The 16,312-nt window shown below is 41.7% G+C and overlaps 1 protein-coding gene across 6 annotated transcripts in view; it reads left to right on the plus strand.

Moving 5' to 3' along the window:
• TRDMT1 (tRNA aspartic acid methyltransferase 1) overlaps nucleotides 1–16,042 on the plus strand; it is a 37,158-nt gene extending 21,116 nt beyond the window's left edge. For 2 of the 6 annotated variants that reach the window (XM_004605476.2, XM_055147481.1), the window contains 8 exons: nucleotides 429–500; nucleotides 930–995; nucleotides 1,681–1,750; nucleotides 2,944–3,027; nucleotides 5,160–5,506; nucleotides 8,082–8,139; nucleotides 10,019–10,148; nucleotides 15,931–16,042. In XM_004605476.2, coding sequence (XP_004605533.2) covers nucleotides 429–500; nucleotides 930–995; nucleotides 1,681–1,750; nucleotides 2,944–3,027; nucleotides 5,160–5,506; nucleotides 8,082–8,139; nucleotides 10,019–10,148; nucleotides 15,931–16,031 — 928 coding nt within the window. In that variant the 3' untranslated portion in view covers nucleotides 16,032–16,042. Of the gene's footprint in view, nucleotides 1–428; nucleotides 501–929; nucleotides 996–1,680; nucleotides 1,751–2,943; nucleotides 3,028–5,159; nucleotides 5,507–8,081; nucleotides 8,140–8,929; nucleotides 9,996–10,018; nucleotides 10,149–15,930 lie in introns of those variants that run through there. The other 4 variants (XM_055147478.1, XR_008631435.1, XM_055147480.1 and 1 more) reach the window with 4 other exon arrangements.
• Nucleotides 16,043–16,312: the final 270 nt, after the last annotated feature.

Consider the following 16,312-nt stretch of genomic DNA (forward strand, 5'->3'; position numbering starts at 1 on the left):
AATACTGTCAGTTAAATTTTTCAAAAAAACCAGCTTATTCATATGAACTTTTATTGGCTCATCTGGGGAAGAATAAGAGGTATTTTCAGAGAGTGTGTGTGTGTGTCTGTGTGTGTGGTGTCTGTGTGTGTGTGTGTTTTCTAAACCAAGTGATTGTGAGGGGGTAATTTATTTTATTTTAAAAGACTTGTTGTTATTCTTTGCCTCTACAAAGTTATTTGACTCATTTAAAAAATAAGTTTCAAGTATCTTTATTAGATAGACAATATTTTTTTTGAATTAAATGAAATTTTAGTATCTCTAGCAAAATGGTATTATTTCTAGGTGAGACCAACTTATTTTAATTTTTTCAGTTTTGACTTTTTTAAAACGATCTGTATATATGATTTTTGATAAAATAATTTATGCTTTTTTTTAAATCCCTCTAGAATTGGTCTGCAAGGTGATGTGACTGATCCAAGGACAAAGAGTTTCTTATATTTTTTAGATATTCTCCCAAGGTAGAGTCTTAGTTTTCTATTCCGGCCTCCCTTAAATTAATATTATTATCTTGGAGCAGGATGGGGAGTCTGGGCCCTGGGCAGTACCCAGTGGTGCTCAGAGTTCACTCCTGGGGTGCTCGGGAAACCCTGCCTTAGTTTCCCTTCTCTCTCTCTGGAGTGTACCTTAAATTTAAACCTTTGACTCTGAAAGAATGTTCAGTTCAGTGTCCTCTGTGTGAACCATTGTTTGAAAGACAGTTTACTGAACATCAGCATTTTCCAGCCATTCCTTTATTAGTAGCACATATTTATGGGGATGGGAGGGAAATGGCAAAATAAGTCTTTATCTTATGATATTCTTTTATAACAAAAGTTAAGAAAACATTTTTTTTTATTTTTTTCCACTACTACATCTTTTCTTAGTAATGAAAATAACTTCTATTTTAGGTTAAAAAAACTGCCGAAGTATATTCTTTTAGAAAATGTTAAAGGTTTTGAAGTATCTTCTACAAGGTAAAAACAAAAAAATGCATTTGTCTTATAACCATCTTAAATTTGGTAGTAGAAACTTCTACGAAATAAATGTCTTGAAAACAAGCATGCCCATTCTGGCACACATGTACATTTTGTTCATCAGTACTTAGGCTAAGTAGTCACTGAATATCACTATGAGCGTCAGCTGATTTTTACTGGCTTTGATGTTGGAATTTTCTTTTCAGAATTAGAATGTCTCTTAAAAAAAAATTGTAGCAACTTACACCATCACCCTTTTCCCTTAGACATAGGAATGCTGTAGTAGAAGCGGTCCTGGGAGAAAGGCCCTTTTGGGAGGTGGCCCAGCCGGAGGGCGAGCGCGGCCCTCGCCACAGGGCTCCTCCCCTCTGATCTGATGTGGAGTTAGTGTGTCCCCACAGCTCACTGGGCAGCCCTACCCGCTGGGGTAAACTATCTGGAAGCTTTACTTATTTATAACATTTATTTATAAACATTTATTTATGATATTTATTTATACCTCTGCTTTTGAGAAGTATATCAGAGTATTGAATTTTATATATAGATCTAAGATCACTCTTTTTAGACAGCTTGAGTGAAGGTATAATTTTATTTTAAAATGGTTTTCCATTAATATTTCTATAACAACCCTGTTTCTACTATAGAGGAAAGATTTTCTTTTTTCTTTTGGTTTTTGTCTTTTCAGAGACCTGTTAATACAAACAATAGAAAATTGTGGCTTTCAGTATCAAGAATTTCTGTTATCTCCAACCTCTGTAGGTACCAGAACTGTAAACTATTATATATGTATTTTCCTAGAAGAAGTTTGATTCAATAAAAAGATTCTATATTGGGTGATATTACTGCTGAATCCTGAAATTAATTCTCACATACTTCCTTATAAAAGATAGTTACAGGCAAATAGATGTGTTTATGTTTTATGGGGAAAGGTTATAGTTTGAAATATATTCTCTAATGCATGAGAATATGGTTTTGTTCCATCCAGAAGATAAAAGGTAATGTGTTTGTTAAAGATATGTGGTGTTTGGGATTTATAAACTAGGTATGCTGTAATTTAGTAATGCTTCAAAATAACTCCAACTAGAAAACAATTATATGATAAATTTCTGACTACATATTTTAGACATACTATTAAAATGTTAACATTGTTTCTATATTATGGGTATAGTGGGTATAAATGGAGCTGGTGATGATAAGGTATTTGACAGATCTTAGCTATACAGGTATCACTGTTTAATTTTTCTTTTGCCATTGTATGTAGTCTCTTATCTGTAGCCAGAGCTTAAGTTCTTTCCCCTGACATTGAGAGCTATTTATATCAAAAATTAGATGTTTAAGCTCTGTAAATTTCATAAATTAAAAAAATTTTAAATTTAGTGAATGAATTCTCCTTTTAAAAATGAGATAGTGGGGCTGGAGCGATAGCACAGCAGGTAGGGCATTTGTCTTGCACGTGGCCAACCCGGGTTCGATTCCCAGCATCCCATATGGTCCCCTGAGCACTGCCAGAAGTAATTCTGAGTGCAGAGCCAGGAGTAACCCTTGTGCATTGCCAGGTGTGACCCAAAAAACAAAACAAAACAAAACAAAACAAAATAAAATAAAAATAAGATAGTAAGTATAATTATACTTGAAATTTTATTACAATTACATTATAATAATTGATATAATGATATCTATGTACTTGTTACCTGGGAAATAGAAAAGTGAACTATAATCTTATCATTCATCCGACTGAGTCTTCAGTTCTTTCAAATAAAAGTAAAAAACAGTTTAAAAGTAAATAAAAGTCAAAGAGCAGTTTGAAAGATTTCAAAGAAGTTTTCTGCAAACTGCATCAGCGTTTTCTCTGGCAGATGCTGGGTGTGCGCCTGCCTGCGTCCCCGCCTCTCCGTGGTGACACAGGGCTCCGGGTCTCGGGAGTAGCTAACTGCCGCTCTCTTTCCAGCTCGGCATCCCCAACTCCAGGCTCCGCTACTTCCTGCTGGCGAAGCTGCAGTCGGAGCCGTGGCCTTTCCGAGCCCCCGGGCAGGTATGAGGCCGTCGTTGCTGTTCCCTCTGTTCCCGCAGATGCACGCGGAGGTGACCTGTGACTCTGCAGTGCAGGCCGCGCCCCAGGCCCGTCCCAAGGCTTTCTGCCTCCCCAGGGCCCCTTCTAGCGCTGTCGTAAAACAAATCAGAAGTCCAGAGCTGTTCTTTCATCTCTAGAAAAATAAAAAAAACTAGTTAAAAGCAAATAAAGAAAGGGGGAAAAAGAAGCCTCCACCCTCTTTTATAGTTTCCCTTCTGTCTGTTTTCACTGTTTTGCATCTTCCTTTTTCTCTTAGTAGATGTCACGACTGCTGCTGCCAAAATTCAGTATGCAGTCTTAAAGTGGCTTAAGAATATTTTAAGGGGCTGGAGCGATAGCCCAGTGGGCAGAGCGTTTGCCTTGCACGTGGCTGACCCGGGTTTGATTCCCAGCATCTCTATTGGCACCACCAGGAGTAATTCCTGAGTGCAGAGCCAGGAGTAACCCCTGAGCATTGTCGAGTGTGACTCAAAAAGAAAAAGAAAATTAAAATATCATGGTGTTGTTCCGGGGCAATCAGTGCTATGTAGTTAACTGAATGGATAGCGGTGGCTAGTGTGTGCCAGAACCAAGTGCTCACCTGCTGTGGACAGGGTGAATGTGGGCAGTTTTCTGGGCATCTGTCAGGGTTGCTGGGTCTCAGCAGAGTTCAGCGGTGCCCTCGAGCCCTCTGTGCCCAGCGTAGGTAATGTTCCGTGGGAAGAGGGGGACCCCTCCCACGCCTGAAGGTGGGCTCTTCGCCCCACACTCTGAGCAGTTTCTCGAGCAGTCCTGTGTAGACAAAGCAAGAATCTTAACCAAGAGACACGTAGCAGGAGGGCAGCAGGCCAGCGCGCGGCGGTGGTTTGGCGCATGGTTTCAGGAGGATGCCCTCCAGGTTGGCAGGAGTGTGTCCATATCTGGACCCTTGCCCAGTCCTGCAGGAGTGCTGCTGGGGCTCTGGGGGGCTCAGAGGGACCTTGTGGGCCGTTGTCCTCTCCCCCGAGCCTCTGTGGGGCTCTTCCCTGGAGGTGCCGGTGCCCCCACTCCGAGGGAGCTCCCGGGAGGCTTGTCCGTGAGTACGGACTCCCGCCTACAGCACCTCCCCCACTGTTGTGGCGTGCACTGTTAGTGGGGCTTCCTTTCCACAAACATGTAAAACACGGCAGTTAAAAACATGATCCTGAAAAGTTCTTGAAATCGATTTTCTTTCACAGGAGGATTTTAGTCACGTTTTGCAACCAAATTTTTTAGCAATAGTTATAACCCCTTAGAGTAAAAAAATGTTCTTGTATATTTTAATTTCTAGGGTTTTATTAGATCATAGTGCATGTTCCTGGTTTGTTGTTGTGTTGTGTTTTTTAATGAAGGGATAGGGTAAACTCTGAGCCAAAACGTTTTCTGGAAAATTTACTGTTGCTTTCCGATATTCTTTCCAATATTCTTTCCTATATATGATACTGTGTCTATATTCAGCATACTTCCTGTGTCTCTGTTGGAGAGAGAGAGAGAGAGAGAGAGAGAGAGAGAGAGAGAGAGAGAGAGAGAGAGAGAGAGAGAGAGTGTGTGTGTGTGTTGCCAACAATCAAACTCAAAGCTTCACAGATGGTGGGCAAGTACTATAGTGCTGCACGGCATCCTGACCTTTCTGAATATTTGAATCCATACAGAAAGTGTCGGTACCATGAAATAAATCATCTGTTGTGGACATAATGTCGGTCTGTAACAGCTTTTGTCATTGCAAGAAAACTAATTTTTATGACTCTCTCTGTTTCTTTTTCTCTGTCTCTATCTCTGTCATTCTCTCTTTCTCTCTTTCTCTCTCTGTGTGTGTGTGTGTGTGTGTGTGTGTAAGGCTTTGTAGGTGAAAGCTGGAACTAATGAGTTCTGCTGAGCCAGCATCTCTAGGCCTCTGTGTGTATATTTAATGATGACTGTAAAGGCTGAGTAGCAGGGAGGGCTTGCATCGTGCTGACTAATCTTACGAATATATATATATATACATATGTGTATATATATATATGCCTCATGGTGTGTTACAGTCTCTTGGTGTGTTCAGTGTTTTATTTTTGATTGCATTTCGGATGTTTTATGTATTTCTTGCTTAATGCCAGGTGTTGATGGAATTCCCCCAGGCTGAATCAGAGCAGCCACAAACGCCTGCCATGGATGCAGAAGAGGAAACTGAAGGAAAGGAAACGGGGCCCATCCCGGGCCCTGGGCGCAGCGCGCGGCCTTCTGGAGAGGGGCCCTTCCTGTTTAAGCTGGAGACTGCGGGGGAGCTGGAGCGGAAGCGTCAGCAGGACCGGGACCTCTCTGTGCAGATGCTGAAGGGTTTTCTCGAGGAGGACGACGCCGACTTGACCCCCTACTTCTTGCCTCCCGGGTCCTTGCTGCGGTACGCTCTCCTCCTGGACATCGTGACGCCCAGCTGCAGGCGGTCCACGTGCTTCACCAAAGGGTAAGGCTTCAGGGACTCGCTGGCCTGTGCCCCGAGCGCCAGGCTTTCACGGCTGTTGTTTCTGTTAGTTCTTTTTAAATCAAGACCTTTTTTTTTTTTTAAGTGAAATACTACTGGTGGGATGGTTTTCTTCTGCCCTTTGTAGGTTGCCTGCTGGGGTTCTGACGGGTGCGTGAGGGAGCTTCCTTCTGGGCAGGGTGAGCTGCGCACTTGCGCTGCCCACAGAAGTGCCATTTGCTTGCTGACCTTCGTAGGACCACAACAACTCACGGTGATAATAGTTTCTAGATGGCAGATGGCTCCGTTTTTATTTCTTTAAACTTTGTTTTCAGTTTTGAGAGCCACACCCAGCGCTGCTCCGGGCATATCCCGGCCTCACGCAGGGCTTACTGCTGGCGGCGCCCGGGAACCGTGTGCAGTCTGCGATGGCACCTGGTCAGCTAATTTTTCCTTTGTTCGGTTTTTTGGGAGGCCACGCCCGGCGATGCTCTGGGCTTATTCCTGACTCTGCCCTCAGGAACTACTCCTGGTGGTACAGGGGGCACCCGCTGGGATACCGGGAATTGAACCCGGGTCAGCCATGTGCAAGGCAGGCGCCCACTGTACACTTGCTCCCACCCTTGACTAAATCTTTGACACCTTGCTTTCTGTGGCCCATCACCCCTCAAAAATATATGTCTGCTCTAACGGGTCGGCGTCTCAGAAGGAAATGGAATTCTGGCGCAGAGAAGCGGCTGCCGAGATGGTACGGGGTAAGACGCTGGCCTTGCCGGCCCACTGGGCTGGCCCCTGGCACCACGAAGTGCCGGGGTAAGAGGCTGGCCTTGCCGGCCCACTGGGTCGGTCCCTGGCACACAGAGTGCGGGCCCAGTCCCCAGGGCCTGGAGAGGGGAAGCGGAACCCTCGCAGCATGGTGGGGCGTTTCCCAGCCTTAAGAACAAGCAGGAAATGCTCGTGGCTCAGCGTTGGGCCAGACTTGGAACGTGGATTCCCTTTCACTCCTGTCTTCTGACCATCCGGTTTTCTTCTTTACGTGCACCCAATTATATTGATTTACGGTCTGATCTTCCAGCTGTACTCATTATGAAGGTGTGCTCACATAATACACGTACTTTTGATAGGAACATTTCATAATTTGAATTTTTCTCCCTTTAAGTAAATAATAGTAAACATGCTTTATCCATATATGTTAATGCAAGTATTGATCTCTACCAATGGATTCATGTTGTCCTTTGCCTTTTGTTTATAATTGCACGATATAAAATCGGATATTGTTGCATATGAATATAAGAACTTTTCTATTCTTATAGCATATTGTGTTTATAGGTATATCAAAATATGCTTTGCTGGTTACCTATTGATCAGCATTAAAACTTCCCTTGGGTTGTTCTGAAATGTGCTTTTCGTCAATTTGGTTTAAACCTAGAAATTAGGGTGAAAATAGATCTTTCCAGGAAATTTTGTAAAAAATTCCTGTCTCTGCTTAGTTAAAAGTCATTCAACAACATTTGCCATGTCATTTGTATGAGAATATGTGAACTTTCTTTTGTTTACCTGTTGTCTAGCTCTCTTGCATGACACCCTATTCCTTGCACAATCATCCAGTCTCATTCCGAGTTCCTCACACTTTGTGATTGTGTTCCCAGGGTAGCAAGTTTATTGCCCTCCATACTCTTAAAAGACTCAGTTATGGCCTGTTGGCTAGTGTGATCGATTCTGTTTCGAACTCTCACAAAATATGACTTACCAGCTTTGTAATAAAAACCAACCTTGAAATTCTCGGTAATTATAAGATGGCATGAAAGGAGTATGACTATAAAAGTCCTAGTTCTACATCGACAAAATGTAAATATCCATAGACGTGATATGTGAGAAAATTATGTGAAAAATATTTTTTAATGACATGATTTAATTTTTAAATTGATGTATTAGAAAAAAAGTCAATATGTTGAACAGCCAGTTTGGAAATGGTCTGAGAGAAATATTACTAATATGTTATGTTTATATAGAGTTTTTATACTTTTAATACAGTATTTTATACAATGGTCTGATTTTTACATGAAAAAATATATACAATGTTGCAGTAAGTGGCAGACACATTTTCATGTTCTTTACATGGCTCCAGAAAGTAGGATTTGGAGGTCATGATATGAATGATGATTTTGGCAATTTTTTTTTCAAAAAGAAGCAATTTATTCTCACCTTCCTAACATTTGGCTTATTGTAGGAAGGCCACAGTATTGAATGGTATTCAGGTAGTATTCAGGTACGAAGTTGTGTCTACTTGGCAGTCATGAGTATTAAAAAGTGACGGGGCAAAAAAATGACACGTAGTAATGCATAATTCAAAATATATTCACACAGCTTTGAAACCATGCCACGTTTCATGATGTGAGAAGCTTAAATAGAATGATCATTTATCTTTCATGTAGTAATTTTTTAATTACAGAGCCTATTTATGTGCTATTGAGAGTATTTCAGAATTAACTATACACGGATTAGTCTTTCAAGAATACATTTAAAGGTTAGCATCATGTACCCGAAGTGCTACATAACACTTGTGTTAATATTTCAGTTATGGAAGATATGTAGAAGGGACAGGATCTGTGTTACAAACCGCAGAAGATGTGCAGGTACTGTGCGTGCTTTAAAATAAAAATATATGAAATTCTTTTAAATAGGATTATATTTCATAGCTAAAATTTGAGGACATTAAGATAATTTTATGTGTTCAACTCAGAATATAATTTTTCTTATACATTCATATACAGAATACTTAAATATGGTGCATAAATTGTTTTCACATATGCTGGATATGAATTTATGTACAAAGAATGCTTTGTATTTTTTAACTCCTGTCTTACTCTTGGGGCTGCACACCCAGCGGTGCTCCGGGCTTACCCCTGGCTCTGTGCCCAGGGACCATTCCTGGCGTGGCTCAGAGGACCATATAGGATCCTGAGGATCGAACCCTGGTCAGCCACATGGAAGGCTAGTGCCCTGCCCACTGTACAATCTCCAGCCCCAACCTTTAGTATTTTTATTACGTAAATGACATACCAAAACACAGCACATGTACAAATTGTAAAATTGGTGTTTTGCATTGGATCACATATTATAAAATTACCCTGTAGAGAAAAATGTGTTCTAGTAAGACTCTGTTAATACCTTATCTTGGGCTTAAAATACTAAGGCATTTTATGACTTTATAAGGTATAGGTATTCCATTAAGTATTTTAATCCTCAAAGCATTATTTTTAGAATGCTATAAAAAAAACCTACAAGTGGGAGAGAGTGTATGCATTGACTACATATTTTTCTGACTCAAGAAAAACTGGTAGGCTATACTCAGCATCCTTCTTTATTAGGTTGAAGTAAGTTCTCCATAAATTCCCCCCATTTATGTTTTCTCTTCTCTTTTAGTTCCTGCACCTTTATGGGTAATATTGCGAGTGTCAGGCACGGTTTCATTCACAGCAGTAGTAGAATAGCCACAGGCAGGTGCCAGGGCTGCAAACAGGTGGTCTGATGTTTGCAGGCAGGAAGTACCACAGGTCAGTGAGAGATCCAAATTTAATTGAGAGTTTTTAAGAAAAGTATTACCTCATCATGGTTTCATAGTTGAATATAGGCTTGTTTTATTATGTTCTACATTGTTTTCCAGTAATCTTGAAGTGACATCACATTATCTCCTTTTATATTGACTTAAACCATTTCTTGAAACCAATTTAAACTGATTTTACTATTAATAAAAGGTATACCCAGAATAAAAATCTTATCAGATATTTGTATATGTATATGTGAGAAATATTTTTTACTAATATTTTATCATTTGGGCTGGAGCAATAGCACAGCTGTAAGGGCATTTGCCTTGCACACAGCTGACCTGGGTTTGATTCCTCCACCCCTCTCGGAGAGCCCGGCAAGCTGCCGAGAGTATCTCGCCCACACGGCAGAGCCTGGTAAGCTACCCGTGGTGTATTAGATATGCCAGAAACAGTAACAAGAAGTCTCACAATGGAGACGTTACTGATGCCCGCTCAAGCAAATCGATGAGCAGTGGGATAACAGTGATACAGAGATTTTATCATTTTAAGATAGTACCTTAATTTGATGAAATTAATCTTAAGCAGTAAACATTTTAATGATTTACATGTTAGCATTCATTGGTTGACCAATGAAATTTAGTTTCTTTTTACAAATCTTTTACTATATTTGTATCTTTTATGTTAGTGTCATTTGTTTATATTTGTAAAATTTAATTTTTGAGGGATCAAAATGACAGATATACTGAAAGTTTCATGATTTGTGGAACATTAAATTGTAGGTTATTTTCATTGCTGTTGCTGAGTCCATTATCTAGTTGATTACAGACCTTTTGCCTTAGGCCTTTTGCTGCCTTGTCTTGTGTGAGACTATGTTTAGTTTTTATACTATCTCACAATCCATAATCTTATCTGAACACATGTAGTTGCCCTCTACTTCATCTGTATTCTTGAATTTTTCTTACAGATTGAAGAGATCTACAAATCCCTTGCCAATTTGTCCCAAGAAGAAAAGACAACAAAATTGTTAATGCTTAAACTTCGTTACTTCACTCCTAAGGAAATAGCAAATCTTCTTGGATTCCCCCCCGAGTTTGGTATGTGATGAACACATAGGCTCCAACTTTCTTTCTTTTTTTTAAGCTTTCAGGTTTAAGTCTCAGTCACACAACGATCAAACACCCATCCCTTCACCAGTGCACATGTTCCACCACCAAGAACCCCAGTATACCCCCGCCCCATCCCACACCCTGCCTGTGTGGCAGATGATTTTCACTTTACTCTCTCTTTACTTTGATTACATTCAGTTTTTCGACAGAAGACCCACTATTATTATTTGGAATTCTCCCCCAACAATCAGACCTGCTGAAAAGGCATCACCAGATAATTTGTTTTCTCTTGCTGAGAATGAAGAGCATATGATGTCGCACAGCTGCAGTAGCGGCCACACAGTTTTGGATTTCTGGTATTTTAGTCATTAAGTCCAGAGGGATTTCTGCCAGCAGCCGCTGGGTTCCGAGATTGGTTTGTGTACCTCTGGGATCACTTTCATTTCTTAAAGACCTCAGAATGCACTGGGGAACGCAAGTGCATTTTATAAACAAGTCCTTGCCTGGCAGATGGATATCAGCAGCCGCTTCCTTTTCTGACTCTGCCATTTGGGGCACTTGCCTTTCTTCTTCTCCCTTTTACTCACAGTCAGCTGCAGGTCATTCTCTTCACTCAGTTCTCCGCTCCGCGTACTCTGCGAATAGTCTCCAAGCAGTGTGCGGGATCAGGGGGCCGAACACGCGGCCCCCTCTGCCCGCTGATGGTGTTTATGAACAGTGCCTTCTCCAGCTTTCCTTGTTCGCAGGTTCACCACACACACTCACTCTCTCTCGTGAAAGGATGTCTGGCATGTGGCTCTTTCATCCCCCCCCCCTCCGCCCCCCAAAGACATTGACAAGCCGTTGAAGACTGTGTGTTCACGGGGTTGTATTTGTGGTTGTCCTTCCCTGGGCGGCTTAAGGGGCACAGGAGAAGGTGCCGCAGGGCTTTGAGGAGCTTTCTTGGAGTAGAGAAAGGGTGACTCAGTACGGGCGGCCTAGTCGACAAGCCGAAGCAGGAAGTGTGTAGAGCGAAGCTGACGCTGCAGTGTGGATGGGGAAGGCGTGACCCCAGGCCGCGCCTCGGCCTTGCTGCCGTGTGTGGAGGCTTGCAGGCACCGTCTGTGCTGCTCAGGGCTGCTGGCTCGCGGCTCCACTCCCGCGCCAGCCTCGTGGGGGGCACCGTCCCTTCCTTCCTGCTGCCCTCCAGCTTCTGGCTGGTGTGGAAAGGGGGGAGAGAACCTCCGTGTAACAGGAGTGTCTGGTAGCCTGGGTGGGAGTGCTGGTCACTGGCTGCCGCCAGCGCTGTCAGGATGACGCGTTCTTCACGCGCACGCTGGCCAGAGATCTGGATTGCAGTTCTAACTAGCAGGTTTATGATGAGGTTTGGAACTTCGGGAGCCCAAACTGCCAGGTTATTTGACTTGGTAATGGGCTCTCTCGTCGCCATGGCAGCCAGGTTTATTTTGTACTCTCTGCGTTTTTTCTTAGTGATCTCATTCAGTCACAAATATCCTGGGGAGTGTTATTTAAGCAAAACAGAGACTTTCCTTGTCTTTGTTGATGTAAAAAGTGAGTGAAAACATCCAGAAACGGAGCTGAGAATTGAACACAAGGATTTAATTCCCACTTTGCTTTCCTAGTCACTCCTTTCTTGTAGAATGAGTGGTATTAGTTCTCAAACTTTTAGAGACAGAAAAGAGATGACTGTTGAAAAGAGATGAACTATTTAATAAAAGCATTTTTTCTGAGTATTACACTAATGCTTGGTTTTCAAAGAATAATAGTCATTTGATAATACTGAAACAGCACGGACCCCAGGGCATTGGAACTGAGTTCCAGTCTGACTACCATGCTCACTCTGCCTTGATTTGTGCACCTGTGCAATGAGCTTAGTTAATTAGAACACTAGTGTCCGGGGGTTGCGGTGATGAAGCAGTGCAATGCTCTCACAACATTGGAAGAAGAATATAAAATTTAAGTGTCAACTTTTATTTTTGAATGTGAGACATTTACTTATTTTATGCATGTTTTGTCTCATTTAAAAATTTTTTGTGGGGGCTGGAGCAATAGTACAGAGGGTAGGGCGTTTGCCTTGCATACAGCTGACCTGGGTTCAGTTCCCAGCATCCCATATGGTCCCCTGAGTACCGCCATGAGTAATTCCTGAGTGCAGAGCCAAGAGTAACCCCCGAGCCTCACCCAAAAAGCAAAAAAATAAAATGAAAGATTTTCGTAAGATATGGAATTTTTGAAAGCTCTCTGAAGATGTATTCATAGTGCACACAAAACAGCCTTTCAAGTGGCTCTGTCTCTCATATGATGCCTTCTTTATTCTTGAGGGGGGTGGGTGACACCTGGCGATGCTCAGGTGTTACTACTGGCAGTGCTTGAGGGATCTTATAGGATGCTGGCGTTTGAGCCTGGGCCAGCTTTGTGCAAAGCAAACGCCCTCCTCGCTGTACCCTCCCTCTGGCCCCATAGGCCGCGTTCTTAGTCAGGCCGCTCTCTCCGCCCTGAGCAGATAAGCACAGCGCTTCCCAGGCCTTTCTCTCCTTGTTGACTCTGGGCCCGGCCAGGCCCTTGTGGGAGCTGCTTGTGGACAGGCAGTGATGGATGTGTGGGCCTGGTTGTCACAGTGATGAATGTCTTGTAGTCATCAGCAAGCAGGGCAGGATTTAGAGGAGGGGAGACTCTCCTCTGTTTACTAAATATAGGCTGCTCATTGTTCAGTCTGTGTCTTTGTTTTTGAGGACACCATTGGTTTTAATATCCCCACATTAAATACAAAGTTGTATTTTTAACTTAAAAGTTCACGGGCTGGAAAGATGGTACAAGGTCAGGTGCTTGCCTTGCATGTGGCCAAGCCCAGGTGAGTTCCTGGTTCCATATACGACTCCTTGTACACAGAAGCATGAGCAAATCCTGAGTACTGCTGAGAGGAGTCCCAACCCCCCCAAAAATTAATGTATCTTTTTTCATAAGCAAGATTTCTATGGGTGTGTATAATACCCATTTGTAACTTTTACAAATCTAGCATTTTCAAACCTTTCTTCCCCCTTGCTAGCATATTAATATTGAAATTCCCTGATGTGTTCTCAAAGTCTGTTTGTAGATATATTTGTACCTCTAATTACTTTAAACTAAGTCATTTTTGAGATTACTAATGTGCTTGCCTAAGACATTATAATAATAATTTTATGATCCTGCATAATTGCAAATAAGTTTTATTATGAAAATCACTAGTATTTTATGGCAGTAAGTATAATGTCAAGTGTTGATAAAGCATTTTGTTATAAACTATCTTCTGGGTCTTACAAGTATATGAAATTTTGCTCTGAGGGCTTTAATGTTTTCCTTCATTTTTTCATCTAATATGCCTTTCCTTTACTTAATTGATACATAAAGGTTACTGAATATGACATTCCAACACTGTAAATAGTATAGTCGTGTATATTCGGATGTGTGGGAAATCTTTTATTTGGGTAGGTTGCAAGACTTTACTACAGGAATATATAGATTCCTTGAATCTTTTTTTTTAATTTATTTTTTGTGGTGCCAGGGAGCAATCTCAAACCTCACACATACATGGCGTGTGTCTTTCCCAGAGCGAGATCCCAAGCTCTCATTTGGCTTCTATTTATTTGTCATTTCTGGTTTTGGTTTTGTTTGGGGAGCCCAGGGGTTCGGAGTGTGCCGTGGGGCTTAGAGACCCACGTGGTGGTGCAGGGATCAGCCGGGGCTGCTGCATGCAAAGCACCTGCTGTCTGTTGGCTTATCTCTCCGGCCTTCATTTGGCTTTTAAAAAGAATGCAACGATGAGAAGCTTAACCTGAGAAGGTTGGTTTGTTGAAACAGTGTACAGAACCGTGCCGGGATTTGTGTTAAGATTATACTGGGCTCTTAGAACACAGCAGTGGACGGGACCTAAGCCCGCTGGACATTACAATGGTGGGCAAAGGATCTGGACGGAAATTTCAACAAAGGAGAGAATCAGACAACCAACAGGTACATGAAACGATGCTAAGTAACATTAGTTTCTGGGAAATGTATGTAAAAATCACAGTAAGAAACCACATGAAAAGGCAAGCTCTAGCTGAGTTGTTATAATTCTGAGATGGGGCAGCTGTGCAGGAAACAAGTGGGTCAGTTCCTCAGCTGTTAACAGAGACTGACTGTATGATGTAGCAGTTTCACCCTACAGACATACCCAAGAGAACTGAAAATGTTTATCTGTACAAAAACACATGCCCTTCATAATGGCATCACTCCTAAGAATCAAAAAATAAAAACAATGCACACATCTGTATGAATGCATAAATGAAAAGTGGTATAGCCATATAATAGAATATTATGTAGCTGTAAAAAGGAATGAAGTATCAGAGTGTGCTCTAGTATTAATGACTCTTAAAAACACACTAGTGAAAGATAAAAAAAAAGACCACAAATGTGGCTGGAGTGAGTGTACATACAGCATATGACTTACGCTGACCTTGCATAGAACTGACCCAAGTTCTAGTCCCAACACCCCATCTGGTCCTCTGCTCTCTGCAGGAGTGAGTCCTGAGCACAGCGCCAGGAGTTATCCTTCAGCTGTTGAGTGTGACCAAAAACTTAAAAAAAAAAAAAAGCCACATATTAAATGGCCAGGAGGATGCACAGAGCACCACTGACAAACAGACAAACCAAAACAAGAAAAAAGAGATTGCTTCTTATTTTGGTTTGGCTCTTTGGGTCACACCTGGTGATGCTCAGGGGTTACGCATATCTCTGCACTCATGAATTACTACTGGCGGTACTTGGGGGATCACATGGGATGCAGGGATCAAACCCAGACTGGTCACGTGCAAAGCAAACACCTTACCCACTGTTCTATCACTCCGGCCAAAGAGATTACTTCTTAAGCTCTCAAACATTCATAGAGTTTCAATAAATTGAACCATAAAAAGTGGTCAACTTTGGTAACTAATCATCAGTGCAAATTCTTTGTTCTTTCATGCCTGTAAAATAATTATTTTCCTAATGTATACTGACTTCTGGCTTACTCTGCCCCTCTCGGAGAGCCCAGCAAGCTACCAAGAGTATCTCACCCACATGGCAGAGCCTGGCAAGCTACCCGTGGCGTATTCGATATACCAAAAACAGTAGCAACAAGTCTCACACTGGAGACGTTACTGGTGCCCACTCGAGCAAATCAATGAACATCAGGATGACAGTGCTATTAAATGGCCTGGGAATACTAACTATTCAGAATGGGCAAATCTATAGAAAAACAAATTGGGCAGGGGGTGGGGGGGGTTACTAGTGCTGCTATTAGTACTGGCTTCCTTTTGGAGCTGATGAAGATATTCTGGGCTTAGCATAGATGGATGCAAAACTGACCCTGCTGAAGACCACGGCGTGTGTGCGAAGAGAGCGAAGCTTACACGGTGTGGATTTCATCCCCTCGAAACTTGCTAAATCCGAGAGGTCACTGTGAGGGAATGGCCTTTCTCCTTTCCTGAAGTTCACTCGATCACAGAGTTCACCAGCTCAAGGATGTTAATGTATGTGTAGATGCTGTGCATCATATGTAATATGGCACGGCGTGGTCGCACTGCAGGCAAGGCGATGGTGCTCTGTAATGTTTCAGTCCAGTTTCTTATTCATTAATTTTATTTCTTGGTGACCTTAGGGATGTATTTATGTAAATAAGCACGGTGCTCTTACTAGAAATAGAATAAGCGATACTGTGTCTGGAAGTGAACGTAAAAGAGGATCATGTTATAAATTGTTGTGTCTTTTGTTCTAGGATTTCCTGAGAAGATTGCAGTGAAACAGCGTTACCGCCTGCTCGGAAATAGTCTCAATGTGCGTGTTGTGGCTAAACTAATAAAAATCTTATATGAATAATTTTGAAATAACTGAAAGATGGTCATGGTAATTTGTTCATTTCGAATTTGTTCTGATGAAATTCAACTTACTTTCATTTATCTTTAATGATAACTTTGGAGTTAATCAGAAAAATACCTATTTTTTTCCTTAAATTTATATCTCCTTAAATTTATATTAAATTTTTAGAGTTTATTATACTCGATATTATACTTGAGATATATATATATATATATATATATATATATATATCATTAGTGCTCATATACTCGTTCAGACAAGCCTCACACATGGGGGAGCCG

Source organism: Sorex araneus, chromosome 9 (genome assembly GCF_027595985.1).
Source record: "Sorex araneus isolate mSorAra2 chromosome 9, mSorAra2.pri, whole genome shotgun sequence".
Taxonomy (NCBI): domain Eukaryota; kingdom Metazoa; phylum Chordata; class Mammalia; order Eulipotyphla; family Soricidae; genus Sorex; species Sorex araneus.